An 18854-nucleotide genomic window follows, 5' to 3' on the forward strand; every position below is an offset into this window, starting at 1 on the left:
TTGTGCCAGTTTTCAGACGTCAGAAATTGTTGTGGAGTTTGCATCACTGTTAAGCACTATCATTTATTTGAAATGTTACAATAATTAAACTGTTAAAGTTAGCATTATTTACAGTACAGAGGAAAAGGCGTGTCAGTTTCCCATAATCGTCACTGGAGGGTATGAGACTGGAGTGCCTCTTCTGTCCAGCAGCAGTAACAGCTGATAAAGGGTCACTGAACGCTTCGAATTTGTAATTTTCCAAATCGACAGTCCTTTCTCAGGTTCAATAGCTTCAGACATGAATTTCAAGCCCTTTACGTGCGTCTACATTGCAGTTCTTACTGAAGTTCTTAATCAGGTAAGTGCGATGGACTTCTTGCAATCTGTCTCTAAGTAAGAGTAGATCTATGCTTTCCCAGGATCACTGTTGGGGTGCATATTAACATGAGCAGGGACAAATGAAACTGCTGGTGTCATGATACCGTAACACTGAGCTCAGATCAGTGAGACAGAGCCCTGCTGGAGGAATCAGAGACTCATGTCTGGTCTGGACTGCAGTGTTGACCTGTTTGAGATCTTTAACCTCATCCAAAGCAGCCTTCGGTCTCTCTCTAATCTCTCTCCCTTCCCTCTGAAGCTGACCTCTTCCATTACTTGCCTCAATTCAACCATATTTCTTTGAGTCCTCAAATCTTAGGAAGAACTTTTTCTGAAGGACAGTACATCCCATTTTTGTCAGTGTCTCATTTCATACCTCACAATAATATTCTTTTCATTTTTCAGTTCCTGATGTTCGATATTCATTGGGATTAACATGCTTGGTCTGGCGAGGTTTCATGATGACGCTGGAGGTCCCAGAGATGAAAACAGCTAGTGAAAAAGACAAGTGCACCAGTTCTAGAACAGCACTACATGTTCACTCACATTTTGCTCAGAACTGGTGTTGTTTAACAGAAGCTCAGGAGAAGGTCAAATGTTATCATTGTTTCTACACAACGTTGCACACATCTTTTCTAGCTGCCCTCCCTCCACCCAGCCACACCCCTGCAGCAGCTCCCTGTGGAGTAGGGTTGGGACGGTGTTGCTGATATTACAGCCAGTGCTGTCATTTCTTCACCCAGGTGGGTTAATCCCAGAGTAGGCTATCCCTACCTCTCTACTATCTCTTTATATTGTACTGACTACTGAGAATGACAGAACTACTAAAATACAAAAATGACAAAGAAGAGTTTTGGAACAAAGGTTTAAGACAGGTGTGACTAAGACAAACCTTCAGCAGAGCGACAGAGAGGTTAAAGTGTGGAGGAAGATGCTCCAGTGTCACCTCCTCCTCTGTGCAGCATGGTGGAGCTCATATCATGGCCTGGACACACATGGCTGCTTCTGGGCTTGACTCTCTCATCTTTATTGATCATGTAAGGAACGATGGCAGTGTTAAGGACCCTAAGCAGAATCCTCTGAACTCTAAAGTACCAGCAGGAGTTTATCCCAAAATGTGGGTCAGGAGGTCAGGGTAAAAAAACAGTAAATACATAATAACCAAGTAGAGATTCAAGGCAGAGACAAAGCCAGGGGTCAGAACCAAAAACCTAGAAATCTTGGGGAACGGGGAACGGGGAACGGGGAATGGGGAACGGTGCAGCTCTAGCTTGGTGAAACCCGACACTGAGCAAGGAGTGGTGTGTCAGGCTGGTTAAAGTAGGCAGGTAGAAGGTGTGTCTGATTATTTGATTGGAAACGGCACTGGAATGTGCAACCAGACTTTTAAACTCGGAAACTGACTGACAGTGAACGTGTCCGAATACTTCAGGTTACTTGAAATCACTGGGTTGAACCTATCGTACGATGATGTGATAGTGTGACGATGTGAAATCTGTCTTGAATTGCACTAGTCATTCATATGAATTCCGTCATCAAAAATACAAATTGTTGGGACTGTAGTCTACACCTGTCCTGTAGCTGTCCTGATACGTCTACAGAGGCCTGGTAAATATATTTCTGACTGAAATGTATCGTGACAGCATGTGAAGGAGGAGTCTTCAGAGCGGAGAGCAGGTTACAGAAAGCAGAAGTGCAGTGGGAGCTCTGTTCCCCTGGGTCAGTGTGAGCTCTTCAGTCTTCAGTCTGTGTCTGTCGCTGTATTGGAGTCACACATACGTTGAATACAATGAGCTTTATTCTGCTGTATGTCTGCTGGATTTCTGGTAAGAGCCCATTATTAGTAGCAGCTATAGTATTATTAATAAGGCTGATGATATTGTTAGTAGGGGCAGCAGTACTGATAGTAGTAATAGCACTCATTACATTTTATAAATTGTATTCTATGTATTACTGTATAACTGTATGTTGGAGTATTTTGTGTTTGACTTTGCTTGTGGGTAGTTTCAGATTGATCATCACTTTCAGATACAAACGACCCCACCATTTAGAATAAAACATGTTCATATTTCAATTACAGGAAGTAAGAAAACTGCACGACAACACTGCAGTCCATTATTATACTTTTGTATTTAATTTAATCGGAAGGGCAGAAAATCATAAAAATATCACTTCTTTATGAGAAATTCTACTGTGATCTTTCCTGGAAGCTTCAGTCATTTTAGCGTTAGTTTGTTTTCTTACAGCAGTTAATCCTGATAGATCAGGTGGGTAGCTGCGTCAGCATGCGTAGGCTGCAAAGGAACAAGTAATAGGTTTATTCCATGCTGAAAAAAGAAGAAAGAGAACACAACGTTTCGGCCGTGGAGCCTTCTTCAGGTGTGAGAGGTAAGGTAAAGGAGGAGTGAGAGGCGGGAGCAGGGGACAGAAAGAGAGGCCAATCAAGAGGTGTGAAGTCAGAATGGGTGCAGAGAGGTGTGAAATGAAACTTCCAATGAATGGAGAAAATTTAAAAGAACAGTAATCTGTCGTTAAGGGAAGGGAGAATGTGTGATCCTAACTGCAGAATAATTTTAGTTTCGGTGGTCTTTCTGATGTATGAGTTCGGAAAACCGTCTTTGAGAACACAGACGGAGAGATTAGAGTGGTCGTGGCCGTCAGAGGTGAAATGAGAAACAATGGGCTTGGAGAGATCTTTAATCTTCACAGCCCTGACGTGTTCTCTGAAGCGGTCTCCGAGTCTCCTTCCTGTTTCTCCAATGTAGATGGCTGGGCATTTACTGCAAGAGATACAGTAAATAAGGTTGCTGGAGGTACAAGATGCTGTCTCGGTGATCTGGAATTGTCCTGAGGGGCTTTGAATGAGTGTGGTGGTGGCTGTGTACTTGCAGGTGATACAGCGAGCTCTGTTGCAAGGGAAAGTGCCTGGTGTGGATGGTTGTTGAGGGCGGTCAAGGGAGCTGTTAACAAGGAGGTTACACAGATTAGGTGGTCGGCGATATGAGATGATAGGGCGATCAGAAAAGAGGGCCCCAATGGAGGGATCATCCTGTAGGATGGAAAAGTTCTGGTTAATGGTCCTGGGGATAGGAAGTGTGTTAGGGTGGTAAGGAAGCACCAAGGGAATGCAGTTGTTACGGCGGGAGTTCCTGATCGGGTTGATGGTCCGGGGGGTGTTTTTGGCTCGGGCAAGGGCCCTGTCAATCACACTGCTGGGATATCCTCTGTTGATGAAAAATGAGTACATTTCGAGGGCTTGGTTCTCAAAGTCCATGTCGTCGCTGCATAATCGTCGTAACCTAAGGAACTGTGAAAAAGGAAGAGAGTTTTTAGTGTGGTTGGGGTGAAATGAGCTGTACAGGAGGTAGCTGTGTGAATCCGTGGGTTTGTAATAAACTGAAGTGGACAGTCGGGGGTAGTTGATAGACAAGTGGATGTCTAGAAACGGAAGAGTAGTGGAAGATATGTTAACTGTATATTTGAGGGATGGGTGGAAGTTGGTGAAATGGTGCAGGAAGAACTCAAGCTGATCGTTGGAGCATGTGGCGGCACCGACGCAGTCATCAATATATCGTTTGTAGAGGTCAGGGACATAGCCAGTGTAGGAAGCGAAGAAGCGTTCTTCTACCCAGCCGACAAAAATGTTGGCATAGCTGGGTCCCATTCTGGTGCCCATATCAACTCCACTGACCTGTTGGTAAAAAAGATTATTGAAAGAGAATGCGTTCAGTGTGAGGACCAATTCTGCAAGGCGTACCAGGGTGTGGGTGGGTGGATCAAGCACTGTGCGTTTGTCCAGCGTGTGCTTGAGGGCTGTAAGGCCGTCATTATGGGGAATGACGATGTACAGAGATGTGATGTCCATGGTAAAAATGTGGCATTCGGTACCCTGAAATTGGAAATCATTGAAAAGTTGGAGCGCGTGGTTGGTGTCTTTGATGTATGAGGGAAGATCTTCAACCAGCGGTCTCATGAGGCTGTCGAGAAAGGCTGAGATGTAAGTAGTTGGACAGTTACATGCTGATACGATGGGGCGTCCAGGGGTGTCCGGTTTGTGGATTTTGGGGAGGAAGTAAAATTGAGATACCTGTGGATGTTCCATGATGAGCCGGTTTGCCTCCTGGGGTAGCTCATTACTGCTGATAAGAAGAGAAATGGTGGATACCACTTCCTTTTGGTAGTCAGTGGTAGGGTCCTGTTGGAGAGGGAGGTAGGCAGAAGTGTCAGTTAGTTGTCTAGAGGCTTCAAAGATATATAGATCCTTACGCCACACCACAACAGCACCTCCTTTGTCCGCTGGTTTGATGACGATATCATCCCTGTTGCGGAGAGACTGGAGCGCCTGATTTTCTCCTTGGGTGAGGTTAGACCTATGTTTACTGGGTATAGAGAGTGCCTTGGGAGTTTGATTAGTGCATTGGTTGATGAAAAAATCAACTGGTGGAAAACGGCCAGAGGAGGGAGTCCAACAGCTCTGTTTGGGATTAATGTTATTAATGACATCAATAACCGGGTTGTTATCAGCTGCCTGTGAAGAGGAATTGTCGGCAAAATGTGCTCCGAGACGGATCCTGCGGTAAAAGCTGTTAAGGTCGACATTGGTCTGGGGGATGTCCAGCTTCCTGGGAACTGGTACAAAACTGAGCCCTTTGCTGAGGAGGGATCACTCATCCTGTGAAAGGGAAAGGTCAGAAGGTATGGTGACAACAAGGTTAGGGTTGGTGAGGGTGTTCGGGGTGTTGATGGTTTTCTTCTGTAGAAGATGACTGAGTTTTTTGTCCTTCTCTGTAGTGAGAAACTGGTAGAGTTTAGAGTTGAGAGATCTAATGAGGTTAGTTATGAAGTGAAGATGATGTGGAGCTGTCAGCCGTAGAAATTCCTTAGCCTCTTTGATGTTGTTGTCGGAAAGGATAATCTGTTTTTTGAGGGAGAAAATGGTAGAGAGCATTAGTTTCCTAGAAAATTGTTTTAGAAGTCTCTGAGTGTTACTCTGGGTGGTATCAGACTCAAAAGAAAAGGTATTAAATTTAAGGCGAAATCCTTTAGGGATGATATTATGTCGACGGCATCTGTAAAGGAATAGAAGGTGGTTAGAAAACCTGGTCTTGGAACAGATAGCTGTGAAGAGACGGAATGCTGGTTTAGTGAGAGAAGCGGGCAAGTGGCCCAGGGAGAAAGAGAAGGTATGACGAAGAGATCTAGAAAAAGATTTGGAGGAAGGCATAATGGGTCGCAGCAGCTGTAGGCAGTAGTAGTTCAGGTGGGTAGCTGCGTCAGCATGCGTAGGCTGCAAAGGAACAAGTAATAGGTTTATTCCATGCTGAAAAAAGAAGAAAGAGAACACAACGTTTCGGCCGTGGAGCCTTCTTCAGGTGTGAGAGAGACAGGGCAGTAGGCAAAGGTAAAGTAGCAGGAGAACAAAGGTTGGGAGGGAGGAGGAGTGAGAGGCGGGAGCAGGGGACAGAATGAGAGGCCAATCAAGAGGTGTGAAGTCAGAATGGGTGCAGCTCTAATCCTGATAGAGCTGTGCTTTGTAGAACAGATAATGTCCTTCTAGCTCTCCGATTGTCTCCAAACGAACACCTGACTACTCCTCCAGTAGCTCCTTTCTTTTTCAAGACAATCTATCCCAGGGCCTTGAGCATAGGTGAGCCAGACGACTGCCAGGGGACCCCTCAATGTGCAGGATAACATATTCTTAATCAGCTTGTTCAAGTGTGAGTGAAAAATTCCTGCTGTTGATCATCCTAATGTAAACCCCGTCAAAAAAATGACCAATTATAATCAAGTACATAATGTTTCTGAAGTGCAGAAACCTGCAGCTCCCATCTGGCAGCCCACTGAAGCTCAGCAGGAGGGAGCCTGGCCAGTACCTGGAAAGCTAAGGTTGCTGCTGGAAGAGGTGTTAGTGGGGCCAGCAGGGGGCGCTCACCCTACAGTCCATGTGGGTCCTAATGCCCCAGTATAGTGACGGGGATAGTATACTGTAGAAAGTCGTCTTCCTGCGGATGAGACGTAAAACTGAGGTCCAGATTCTCTGTGGTCATTAAAAATCCCAGGGCGTTTCTCGAAAAGAGTAGGTATGTTACCCCAGGATTTCCCCCTGGTCTTTACCCATCATGGCCTCCGAATAATCCCCATCTCTGAACTGGCTTCATCACTCTGCTCTCCTCCACACTGAGAGCTGGTGTGTGTCATCCAGGTGGGGCTGCACACTGGGTGTGGTGGAGGAGGGGGTCCCCATTATCTGTAAAGCGCTTTGAGTGGAGTGTACAAGTGTAAGGAATTATTATTATTATTATTATTATTATTATTATTATTATTATTAAATTTGAAATTCTACAAGGGTAATTATCTTTTAACTTAGAACATTAACATTTTAAAAGTACCTAGGTAAAAAGCATTATTTCCAACGATTATATTAAAAAAAATGCTAATCACAATAGACAAAATCTAAAACAATGGTTAACAACTTGTTTTAAAAAAAACTGTTTTAAAAAAACACTGTAAACCCCATCTGTCCATCTTCTAGCTGCTTCATCTAATTCAGGGTCACGGGAGAGCTTGGACAGTAAAAACTCAACTGTGTGAAATAAGGAAATAATAAATGCAAGAAACAAACTAATTACATTTTAAGATATTACATTAAGTCTTCCATCTGTCATCAGCAATCAACTAAGCTAAATTGTTGGCCCTCCCAAGCACTTATTTCTTTTAAAATAAATATTTTGATTTTTCTTAGTATATTTACTTTTTCCATTATTTTATAATTAATATGTGAACCTGACAAATACATAAGCACCATTTTTATCCTTTTAAACAAAAGCCACCAGACTTTAAACAACTACAAATCTAGCAGAGATCATTATCAAAGAAGTGTTACATTCAGAGTCAGTACAGACAACCCTGGCACTCAGATAATTACCGAGACTGATGGACAAAACAACACTGATACTGCAGTCAGAGCTGCTATTACAGACTAAATAACTGACCAGAGCTCTGACTGTGTTCAGAGACACACTGATACTGCAGTCAGAGCTGCGATTACAGACTAAATAACTGACCAGAGCTCTGACTGTGTTCAGAGACACACTGATACTGCAGTCAGAGCTGCTGTTACAGACTAAATAACTGACCAGAGCTCTGACTGTGTTCAGAGACACACTGATACTGCAGTCAGAGCTGCTGTTACAGACTAAATAACTGACCAGAGCTCTGACTGTGTTCAGAGACACACTGATACTGCAGTCAGAGCTGCTATTACAGACTAAATAACTGACCAGAGCTCTGACTGTGTTCAGAGACACACTGATACTGCAGTCAGAGCTGCTGTTACAGACTAAATAACTGACCAGAGCTCTGACTGTGTTCAGAGACACACTGATACTGCAGTCAGAGCTGCTGTTACAGACTAAATAACTGACCAGAGCTCTTACTCTGTTCAGAGACACACTGATACTGCAGTCAGAGCTGCTATTACAGACTAAATAACTGTCCAGAGCTTTCACTGTGTTCAGAGACACACTGATTTTAAAATTAAAAGTAAACTTTTGAGAAAAGATTCACACTGCCGATGTAGAGCCTCTTTGACTAAAAAGTCATTGAACTTCATACCTGTAGTATAAAATTTGTTCAAACTTACGATGGTTTCAATAAAAAATATCAGGGATGTAATTTTATAATAGAGAGATATTGTTTTTGACTTTAATTAAAGCTGAACAGTCCCTCCTTCTCTCTCCTCCACAGGGACACATCTGTCTCCCACTCTGCAGCGGGAAGTGAAAGAAATTGTGGGAGAGTCTGTCACGTTTCCAAGTGTCCAAGTGTCACAGTTCATAGATCTAAAACAAGGAGATAGTGCTTCTGTCCGCACGGTTGCAGAAGTAATTAATGGGACGATAACTAACATTCAACCAGACTTCAAAGACAGAGTGACCTGGGACAATCAATCTGGATTCTTCAAAATCAGGGATCTGAGAACAAGTGACAGTGGGGTTTATACAGTGCAGAGCCTGGGTACCCAGAAGAATTCCACAACCTTTAACCTGACAGTGTTCAGTGAGTATCCCCTGTATCTCCTGGGTGCATGAAATTCACTCTGAAAGAGTCCTGTCTCTAACAGTGTTTAACCTGACAGTGGTCAGTCAGTGTGTTGCTTGTGTCCACAGTGTTCTGTATTCTGTGTACAGAGCACAGCAGCGTTTTGTCAGCAGGTGAAGAATTAGGTCTGTACTGTCTGCTGTTGTTCTCTGCAGAGTTTAATTTTCAGTTCATGTCTCTACAGACAGAGTGTCCAGACCTCAGGTGTCCACAGTGTCCCAGGTCAGTGAGAGCTGCTCTCTGCTATGCTCTGTGAGTAACGGGAGAGAGGTGACCCTGTCCTGGCAGAGAGAGGGAGAGACACTCAACCACACCAGCAACCCTGATCTCAACACCCCCCTGACTCTCCCTCTGGAGACAGAAGGACTCTCTCACTCCTACAGCTGTGTGGCCTCTAACCCAGTCAGCAATGAGACATTCCCAGTCAGACCTGAGGATTACTGCTTTGGTGAGATACGGTAGTTGAATAAAATTCGTGACAGTATCTGCCAGACTGTATCACTTTATTTCCCCTTTGTGCATTAAATTTACTGTGAAAGAATAATGTCTGAAACAGTGTTTAATGTGACAGTGGACAGGCAATGTCGCCATTGTGTCCACAGTGGTTAAATTAACAGTGGACAATCAGTGTGTCCATTGTGTCCACGGTGTTTAACCTGTCAGTGTCCAGTCAGGGTGTCATTTGTTTCCACAGAGTTTAACCTGACAGAGGACAGTAAGTGTCTCCCTTGTGTCCACAGTATGTAACCTGACAGTGGACAGTCAGGGTGTCCATAGTGTTTAATCTAACAGTGGTGTCACGGATGTCCAAAGGGACTGACCGTGGAGAGCAGGAGAGCGGAAAAAGACCCATATGCGTAGCGGCGGAACGGGAAAAAGGCCCGGGCTCGTAGTGCAAAGAGTTCAGGAGTGCCGTATAGAAACCTATGCCCTCAGGTAGCGGACGTGGGGAGACCTGGGGCTAGGCGGGTCTCAGGACATCCGAACGTCAATGCTGAGCGAGGGCAGAGTGCAAGACCCGGAAATATAAAGCCCAAGGGAAAGAGAGGGACCGGAAGGACAGCAGGCAGGAAACTAGGGACAGGAAAGAGTAGGATCGCCCTCTGGCTGCAGAGGGCGTGATAAGTGGACAGTCAGCATCTCCATTGTGTCTACAGTGTTTAACCTGATAGAGGACAGTCAGTGTCTCCATTGTGTCCACAGTGTTTAACCTGACAGTGGAAAGTCAGTATGTTCATTGTGTCCACAGTATTTAACCTGAAAGTGGACAGTCAGTGTGTCCACCGTGTTTAACTTGACAGAGGACAGTCAGCATCTCCATTGTTACTACCGTGTTTAACGTGACAGAGGACAGTAAGTGTCTCCATTGTGTCCACAGTGTTTAACCTGACAGAGGACAGTCAGTGTCTCCATTGTGTCCACAGTGTTTAATCTGACAGAGGACAGTCAGTGCTCTGTCCAGTGCTTAATCTGACAATGGACAGTAAGTAGCCCCTGTATCCCCTGTGTGCACTAAATTCACTCTGAAAGAGTCCTGTCTCTTACAGTGTTTAACCTGACAGTGGTCAGTCAGTATATCACTTGTGTTCACAGTGTTATGTATTCTGTGTACAGAGCACCGCAGCTTTTTGTCAGCAGGTCCAGAACTGGGTCTGTACTGTCTGCTGTTGTCTCTCTGCAGACAGAGTTTACATTTCAGGTCATGTCTCTACAGACAGAGTGTCCAAGCCTCAGGTGTCCAGAGTGTCCCAGGGCAGTGAGAGCTGCTCTCTGCTGTGCTCTGTGAGTAACGGGAGAGAGGTTACCCTGTCCTGGCAGAGAGAGGGAGAGACACTGTCCCACACCAGCAACCCTGATCTCAACACCCCCCTGACTCTCCCTCTGGAGACAGAAGGACTCTCTCACTCCTACAGCTGTGTGGCCTCTAACCCAGTCAGCACTGAGACACTCCCAGTCAGACCTGAGGAGCACTGCTTTGGTAAGATACTGGAGTCAAATAAACTTCTTGACAGTAGCTGCCACACTTGAGTCACTTGATTTCTTATTTTGTCTGGAGTGTATTAACTGCTCTCTCTCAGTACAGTGTTAATGTACTGGAGTGTCCAGTCAGTGTGTCTGTGCTGTATTAACCCCTCTCTCTCAGTGCAGTGTTAATGTACTGTAGTGTTGTGTATTACTCTCTCTCTCTGCTGTTTCACAGGTACTGGGAGCAGTGGGAGTGTGATTTCAGCAGCTGTGCACTTTGTAACTGTGTCAGTGTTCGGAGTGCTGACTGTGTTCGCAGTCCTGGCTGTGATTAGGAATGAGCTCATCCTGAAGAGGCTGACAGAGTGAGAGGCAGGCAAGTGTATTACAGGCTCTGGAGTTTGTCTTGAGTTTGGAGGGTCCTCACCTCTAGTTCAGTCTTTACCCTCTATAGGTACTCTAGTCTCAGCAGTCCACTGCCGAGACCCTCCACTGCTCTGGAGAGTGATGGAAGAGGAGCTGTGTGTGCTGACTGCCCCCTTTCCCCTCAGGATACTGCGCAGTGTGTGCTGGACTGCTCTGTGTCCAATGATGTCCACTGATATATTGCTCTGTCTTTGTGTGTTTACTGCAGGACAGAGGAAAGAGAAGTGAAAATCCACCCAATATATCGCAGAACACCTAAAAAACAAAAGCAAAAAACAACAAAACAACAAATGGAATTGAACACAGTGTTGGACCCTGGATTCAGTTCCTGGGATGCTATCTGTGTGGAGCTTGTGTGTTAGCCCAGTGTTCCCACAGCCCAAAGACATACTGGGAGGCTAATTTGCCTCTGTGTGTCTGCCCTACAGTGGACTGGTGTCCTATCCTGCTCTGTGCCCGTTGCTTGCTGGGACGGGCTCCAGTCCCCATGACCCTGAGTCACTTTACAAGTAAGCGTTACAGTGTGTATTATCTCCTGCCTCACTAAGCTGTAATATTTAACTTGTGTATGTAACTTGCTTATGTTCATTGTTTGAGTAATTCAATCTCATTTGAAATAAATGGTTTGATAACTTGACTGGAGTTTTATTACAGTCTGATACATAACAGGGGTTTAAGATCTAGAGTTTATTATAATATACTTGTACAGCACAAGTAGATACAGACCCACCGTAGTGTGAGATTACAATTCCAGAGACAGAGGGAAGAGGAGACTTCAAATAGACTATTCAGATTCAGGAACCAGGAGTCTCTGAATCTGTGGGGGTCAGACTCCTGTACAGATCAAACCTAACTCCATAACCCCATGGTGTTGGGAGGCTGCAGGACACCAAGTGCCGATGTGACTGGGAGACTCACAGTGGGGTGGGAGTAGGGTCCTCTCAGGCTGTAGACAATGTCTGGGAACCTCTCACTGTCTTTTCTCAGAGTCTCTGTAAGACAAGAAAACCTGAGCTGATGGGGTTTGTGTTGAACTTCATCACCTTTCAATTGTTGAGGTTTAGACCTGTTCTGATTGGTGTTAAATGTATCAAACTGTAGAGGAGAGGCAGTGGGTCAGATACGGATCATGAACTCTTGGTTAGACGTATCGAGACGAGCGCTCCTGGCTGGCCTACAGGGTGGGGAAATACAGGCTGATGGACAGTTTTATTGCCCCGTTCATCACAGCGGGGTGAGCTAGTGACAGAGCTGGTAAGAGCAAGAGAGGCAGAGAGAGAGCAGACATACTCAGGACTCAGAGGAGAGAGAGAGAGGAGCTTTACAGAGGGAAACAGAGTGAATCTGGGGTAAAAGGAGAGATTTTTGTGCCAGTTTTCAGACGTCAGAAATTGTTGTGGAGTTTGCATCACTGTTAAGCACTATCATTTATTTGAAAGGTTACAATAATTAAACTGTTAAAGTTAGCATTATTTACAGTACAGAGGAAAAGGCGTGTCAGTTTCCCATAATCGTCACTGGAGGGTATGAGACTGGAGTGCCTCTTCTGTCCAGCAGCAGTAACAGCTGATAAAGGGTCACTGAACGCTTCGAATTTGTAATTTTCCAAATCGACAGTCCTTTCTCAGGTTCAATAGCTTCAGACATGAATTTCAAGCCCTTTACGTGCGTCTACATTGCAGTTCTTACTGAAGTTCTTAATCAGGTAAGTGCGATGGACTTCTTGCAATCTGTCTCTAAGTAAGAGTAGATCTATGCTTTCCCAGGATCACTGTTGGGGTGCATATTAACATGAGCAGGGACAAATGAAACTGCTGGTGTCATGATACCGTAACACTGAGCTCAGATCAGTGAGACAGAGCCCTGCTGGAGGAATCAGAGACTCATGTCTGGTCTGGACTGCAGTGTTGACCTGTTTGAGATCTTTAACCTCATCCAAAGCAGCCTTCGGTCTCTCTCTAATCTCTCTCCCTTCCCTCTGAAGCTGACCTCTTCCATTACTTGCCTCAATTCAACCATATTTCTTTGAGTCCTCAAATCTTAGGAAGAACTTTTTCTGAAGGACAGTACATCCCATTTTTGTCAGTGTCTCATTTCATACCTCACAATAATATTCTTTTCATTTTTCAGTTCCTGATGTTCGATATTCATTGGGATTAACATGCTTGGTCTGGCGAGGTTTCATGATGACGCTGGAGGTCCCAGAGATGAAAACAGCTAGAGCTGAGTGAAAAAGACAAGTGCACCAGTTCTAGAGCAGCAATACATGTTCACCCACATTTTGCTCAGAAATGGTGTTGTTTAACAGAAGCTCAGGAGAAGGTCAAATGTTATCATTGTTTCTACACAACGTTGCACACATCTTTTCTAGCTGCCCTCCCTCCACCCAGCCACACCCCTGCAGCAGCTCCCTGTGGAGTAGGGTTGGGACGGTGTTGCTGATATTACAGCCAGTGCTGTCATTTCTTCACCCAGGTGGGTTAATCCCAGAGTCGGCTATCCCTACCTCTCTACTATCTCTTTATATTGTACTGACTACTGAGAATGACAGAACTACTAAAATACAAATGTGACAAAGAAGAGTTTTGGAACAAAGGTTTAAGACAGGTGTGACTAAGACAAACCTTCAGCAGAGCGACAGAGAGGTTAAAGTGTGGAGGAAGATGCTCCAGTGTCACCTCCTCCTCTGTGCAGCCTGGTGGAGCTCATATCATGGCCTGGACACACATGGCTGCTTCTGGGCTTGACTCTCTCATCTTTATTGATCATGTAAGGAACGATGGCAGTGTTAAGGACCCTAAGCAGAATCCTCTGAACTCTAAAGTACCAGCAGGAGTTTATCCCAAAATGTGGGTCAGGAGGTCAGGGTAAAAAAAACAGTAAATACATAATAACCAAGTAGAGATTCAAGGCAGAGACAAAGCCAGGGGTCAGAACCAAAAACCTAGAAATCTTGGGGAACGGGGAACGGGGAATGGGGAACGGTGCAGCTCTAGCTTGGTGAAACCCGACACTGAGCAAGGAGTGGTGTGTCAGGCTGGTTAAAGTAGGCAGGTAGAAGGTGTGTCTGATTATTTAATTGGAAACGGCACTGGAATGTGCAACCAGACTTTTAAACTCGGAAACTGACTGACAGTGAACGTGTCCGAATACTTCAGGTTACTTGAAATCACTGGGTTGAACCTATCGTACGATGATGTGATAGTGTGACGATGTGAAATCTGTCTTGAATTGCACTAGTCATTCATTATGAATTCCGTCATCAAAAATACAAATTGTTGGGACTGTAGTCTACACCTGTCCTGTAGCTGTCCTGATACGTCTACAGAGGCCTGGTAAATATATTTCTGACTGAAATGTTTCGTGACAGATTGTGAGGGAGGAGTCTTCAGAGCGGAGAGCAGGTTACAGAAAGCAGAAGTGCAGTGGGAGCTCTGTTCCCCTGGGTCAGTGTGAGCTCTTCAGTCTTCAGTCTGTGTCTATCGCTGTATTGGAGTCACACATACGTTGAATACAATGAGCTTTATTCTGCTGTATGTCTGCTGGATTTCTGGTAAGAGCCCATTATTAGTAGCAGCTAAAGTATTATTAATAAGGCTGATGATATTGTTAGTAGGGGCAGCAGTACTGATAGTAGTAATAGCACTCATTACATTTTATAAATTGTATTAAATGTATTACTGTATTACTGTATGTTGGAGTATTTTGTGTTTGACTTTGCTTGTGGGTAGTTTCAGATTGATCATCACTTTCAGATACAAACGACCCCACCATTTAGAATAAAACTTGTTCATATTTCAATTACAGGAAGTAAGAAAACTGCATGGCAACACTGCAGTCTATTATTATACTTTTGTATTTAAATTAATCGGAAGGGTAGAAAATCATAAAAATATCACTTCTTTATGAGAAATTCTACTGTGATCTTTCCTGGAAGCTTCAGTCATTTTAGCCAGTTTGTTTTCTTACAGCAGTTAATCCTGATAGAGCTGTGCTTTGTAGAACAGATAGTGTCCGTCTAGCTCTCCGATTGTCTCCAAACGAACACCTGACTACTCCTCCAGTAGCTCCTTTCTTTTTCAAGACAATCCATCCCAGGGCCTTGAGCATAGGTGAGCTGGACGACCGCCAGGGGACCCCTCAATGTGCAGGACAACATATTCTTAATCAGCTTGTTCAAGTGTGAGTGAAAAATTCCTGCTGTTGATCATCCTAATGTAAACCCCGTCAAAAAAATGACCTATTATAATCGAGTACATAATGTTTCTGAAGTGCAGAAGCCTGCAGCTCCCATCTGGCAGCCCACTGAAGCTCAGCAGGAGGGAGCCTGGCCAGTTCCTGGAAAGCTAAGGTTGCTGCTGGAAGAGGTGTTAGTGGGGCCAGCAGGGGGCGCTCACCCTACAGTCCATGTGGGTCCTAATGCCCCAGTATAGTGACGGGGACACTACACTGTAAAAAGTCGCCTTCCTGCGGATGAGACGTAAAACTGAGGTCCAGATTCTCTGTGGTCATTAAAAATCCCAGGGCGTTTCTCGAAAAGAGTAGGTATGTTACCCCAGGATTTCCCCCTGGTCTTTACCCATCATGGCCTCTGAATAATCCCCATCTCTGAACTGGCTTCATCACTCTGCTCTCCTCCAGACTGAGAGCTGGTGTGTGTCATCCAGGTGGGGCTGCACACTGGGGGTGGTGGAGGAGGGGGTCCCCATTATCTGTAAAGCGCTTTGAGTGGAGTGTACAAGTGTAAGGAATTATTATTATTATTATTATTATTATTATTATTATTATTATTAAATTTGAAATTCTACAAGGGTAATTATCTTTTAACTTAGAACATTAACATTTTAAAAGTACCTAGGTAAAAAGCATTATTTCCAACGATTGTATTTAAAAAAATGCTAATCACAATAGACAAAATCTAAAACAATGGTTAACAACTTGATTTAAAAAAACTGTTTTAAAAAACACTGTAAACCCCATCTGTCCATCTTTTAGCTGCTTCATCTAATTCAGGGTCACGGGAGAGCTTGGACAGTAAAAACTCAACTGTGTGAAATAAGGAAATAATAAATGCAAGAAACAAACTAATTACATTTTTAGATATTACATTAAGTCTTCCATCTGTCATCAGCAATCAACTAAGCTCAATTGTTGGCCCTCCCGAGCACCTATTTCTTTCAAAATAAATATTTTGATTTCTCTTAGTATATTTACTTTTTCCATTATTTTATAATTAATATGTGAACCCGACAAATACATAAGCACCCTTTTTATCCTTTTAAACCAAAACACCCTTAAATGACTTGTCTAAGACAACCCTGGCCCTCAGATAATTACTGAGACTGATGGACAAAACAACACTGATAATGCAGTCAGAGTAATACAGTAAATTTGGAAATATAAATCAGAAATCAGTGAAATGTTATAAACTGAACTATTCCTAATGGCTACACCGTATTGCAAGCTTGGTTGATGCTTATTACTGCTGTTGCTTGTTGCAAAACCATGAGAACATTTCTCAGCTGGATTGAAACTGGTCAGCGATGACAAGACACCACCTACTTCCCAGAGTGCAGTTCACTCGTGTACCAGAAGTATACCAGGAGCAAGAGAGGTGCCTTTTGCAAGGAGTGTCAGTGATCTGTGCTGGGCAATCACTGCGAAGAGCTGAGCTACACTGAGGGCAGGTGTGAATCTCCTCTCCCACACGAGCTGAGTTCACCTGTACCTTCAGAGAACAGAAGGCCAGTCCACTTACTGTCAGCTGTCAGGTCCAGTAAGCAGCCTTGTGGTCAGAAAAGTCCAGAACATGTTTGCAGGTTGAAAGTGCAATAAAGAAGCAACAGGAAGTGTACAGTAGTTTAGGGGAAATACCAACAGAGGATGAGGTGAACTCAAAGGAGGTAACATTCTGCACAGGACCTCAGTGATGAATGACTGCTGAACCCGTCATGACCACAGCTGTGATTCCCTCAGTGTAGCCCTGTCCAGCAGGAGGAATCTCATCCAACAGCAAACAGTCCTCCAGGTGACACTATCAAGAGAGACAGAGGAAATCCACTTTCCACACAAAGATACTGTACACTCTTCTGGACTAAGAGAATCAGAGCCACCAGACTTTAAACAAATACAAATCTAGCAGAGATCATTATCAAAGAAGTGTTACATTCAGAGTCAGTACAGACAACCCTGGCACTCAGATAATTACCGAGACTGATGGACAAAACAACACTGATACTGCAGTCAGAGCTGCTGTTACAGACTAAATAACTGACCAGAGCTCTGACTGTGTTCAGAGACACACTGATACTGCAGTCAGAGCTGCTGTTACAGACTAAATAACTGACCAGAGCTCTGACCGTGTTCAGAGACACACTGATACTGCAGTCAGAGCTGCTATTACAGACTAAATAACTGACCAGAGCTCTCACTGTGTTCAGAGACACACTGATACTGCAGTCAGAGCTGCTGTTACAGACTAAATAACTGACCAGAGCTCTGACTGTATTCAGAGACAGACTGATACTGCAGTCAGAGCTGCTGTTACAGACTAAATAACTGACCAGAGCTCTGACTGTGTTCAAAGACACACTGATACCGCAGTCAGAGCTGCTATTACAGACTAAATAACTGACCAGAGCTCTGACTGTGTTCAGAGACAGACTGATACTGCAGTCAGAGCTGCTGTTACAGACTAAATAACTGACCAGAGCTCTGACTGTGTTCAAAGACACACTGATACTGCAGTCAGAGCTGCTATTACAGACTAAATAACTGACCAGAGCTCTGACTGTGTTCAGAGACACACTGATACTGCAGTCAGAGCTGCTATTACAGACTAAATAACTGACCAGAGCTCTCACTGTGTTCAGAGACACACTGATACTGCAGTCAGAGCTGCTATTACAGACTAAATAACTGACCAGAGCTCTCACTGTGTTCAGAGACACACTGATACTGCAGTCAGAGCTGCTGTTACAGACTAAATAACTGACCAGAGCTCTCACTGTGTTCAGAGACACACTGATACTGCAGTCAGAGCTGCTATTACAGACTAAATAACTGACCAGAGCTCTGACTGTGTTCAGAGACAGACTGATACTGCAGTCAGAGCTGCTGTTACAGACTAAATAACTGACCAGAGCTCTGACTGTGTTCAAAGACACACTGATACCGCAGTCAGAGCTGCTATTACAGACTAAATAACTGACCACAGCTCTGACTGTGTTCAGAGACACACTGATTTTAAAATTAAAAGTAAACTTTTGAGAAAAGATTCACACTGCCGATGTAGAGCCTCTTTGACTAAAAAGTCATTGAACTTCATACCTGTAGTATAAAATTTGTTCAAAGTTACGATGGTTTCAATAAAAAATATCAGGGATGTAATTTTATAATAGAGAGATATTGTTTTTGACTTTAATTAAAGCTGAACAGTCCCTCCTTCTCTCTCCTCCACAGGGACACATCTGTCTCCCACTCTGCAGCGGGAAGTAAAAGGCATTGTGGGAGAGTCTGTCACGTTTCCAAGTGTCCAAGTGTCACAGGTCATAGATCTAAAACAAGGAGATAGTGCTACTGTCCGCACGGTTGCAGAAGTAATTAATGGGACGATAACTAACACTCAACCAGACTTCAAAGACAGAGTGACCTGGGACAGTCAATCTGGATTCTTCCAAATCTGGGATCTGAGAACAAATGACAGTGGGGTTTATACAGTGATGAGCCTGGGTACCCAGTGGACTTCCACAATCTTTAACCTGACAGTGTACAGTGAGTACCCCTATATCCCCTGTGTGCATGAAATTCACTCTGAAAGAGTCCTGTCTATAACAGTGTTTAACCTGACAGTGGTCAGTCAGTGTGTTGCTTGTGTCTACAGTGTTCTGTATTCTGTGTACAGAGCACAGCAGCTTTTTGTCAGCAGGTCCAGACCTGGGTCTGTACTGTCTGCTGTTGTCTCTCTGCAGACAGAGTTTACATTTCAGTTCATGTCTCTACAG

At 44.2% G+C, this 18854-nt stretch overlaps 1 protein-coding gene and 1 long non-coding RNA gene across 10 annotated transcripts in view; both read left to right on the forward strand.

Annotated features, from left to right (window-relative positions):
- LOC148656971 (neural cell adhesion molecule 1-like) overlaps positions 1–18854 on the forward strand; it is a 77389-nt gene that overhangs the window by 42586 nt on the left and 15949 nt on the right. For 8 of the 9 annotated variants that reach the window (XM_088644286.1, XM_088644279.1, XM_088644283.1 and 5 more), the window contains 2 exons: positions 8645–8908; positions 10175–10438. In XM_088644286.1, the coding sequence (XP_088500412.1) occupies positions 8645–8908; positions 10175–10438 (528 nt within the window). The remainder of the gene's footprint in view (positions 1–8644; positions 8909–10174; positions 10439–18854) is intronic. The other variant, XM_088644281.1, reaches the window with a different exon arrangement.
- Positions 2034–6327, forward strand: LOC148656972 (uncharacterized). The gene is made up of 3 exons (XR_015941054.1): positions 2034–2186; positions 2607–2748; positions 5487–6327. It is a non-coding gene; the product is annotated as an uncharacterized LOC148656972 (long non-coding RNA).

Source organism: Lepisosteus platostomus, chromosome 8 (assembly GCF_059453375.1).
Source record: "Lepisosteus platostomus isolate fLepPlt1 chromosome 8, fLepPlt1.hap1, whole genome shotgun sequence".
Taxonomy (NCBI): Eukaryota; Metazoa; Chordata; class Actinopteri; order Semionotiformes; family Lepisosteidae; genus Lepisosteus; species Lepisosteus platostomus.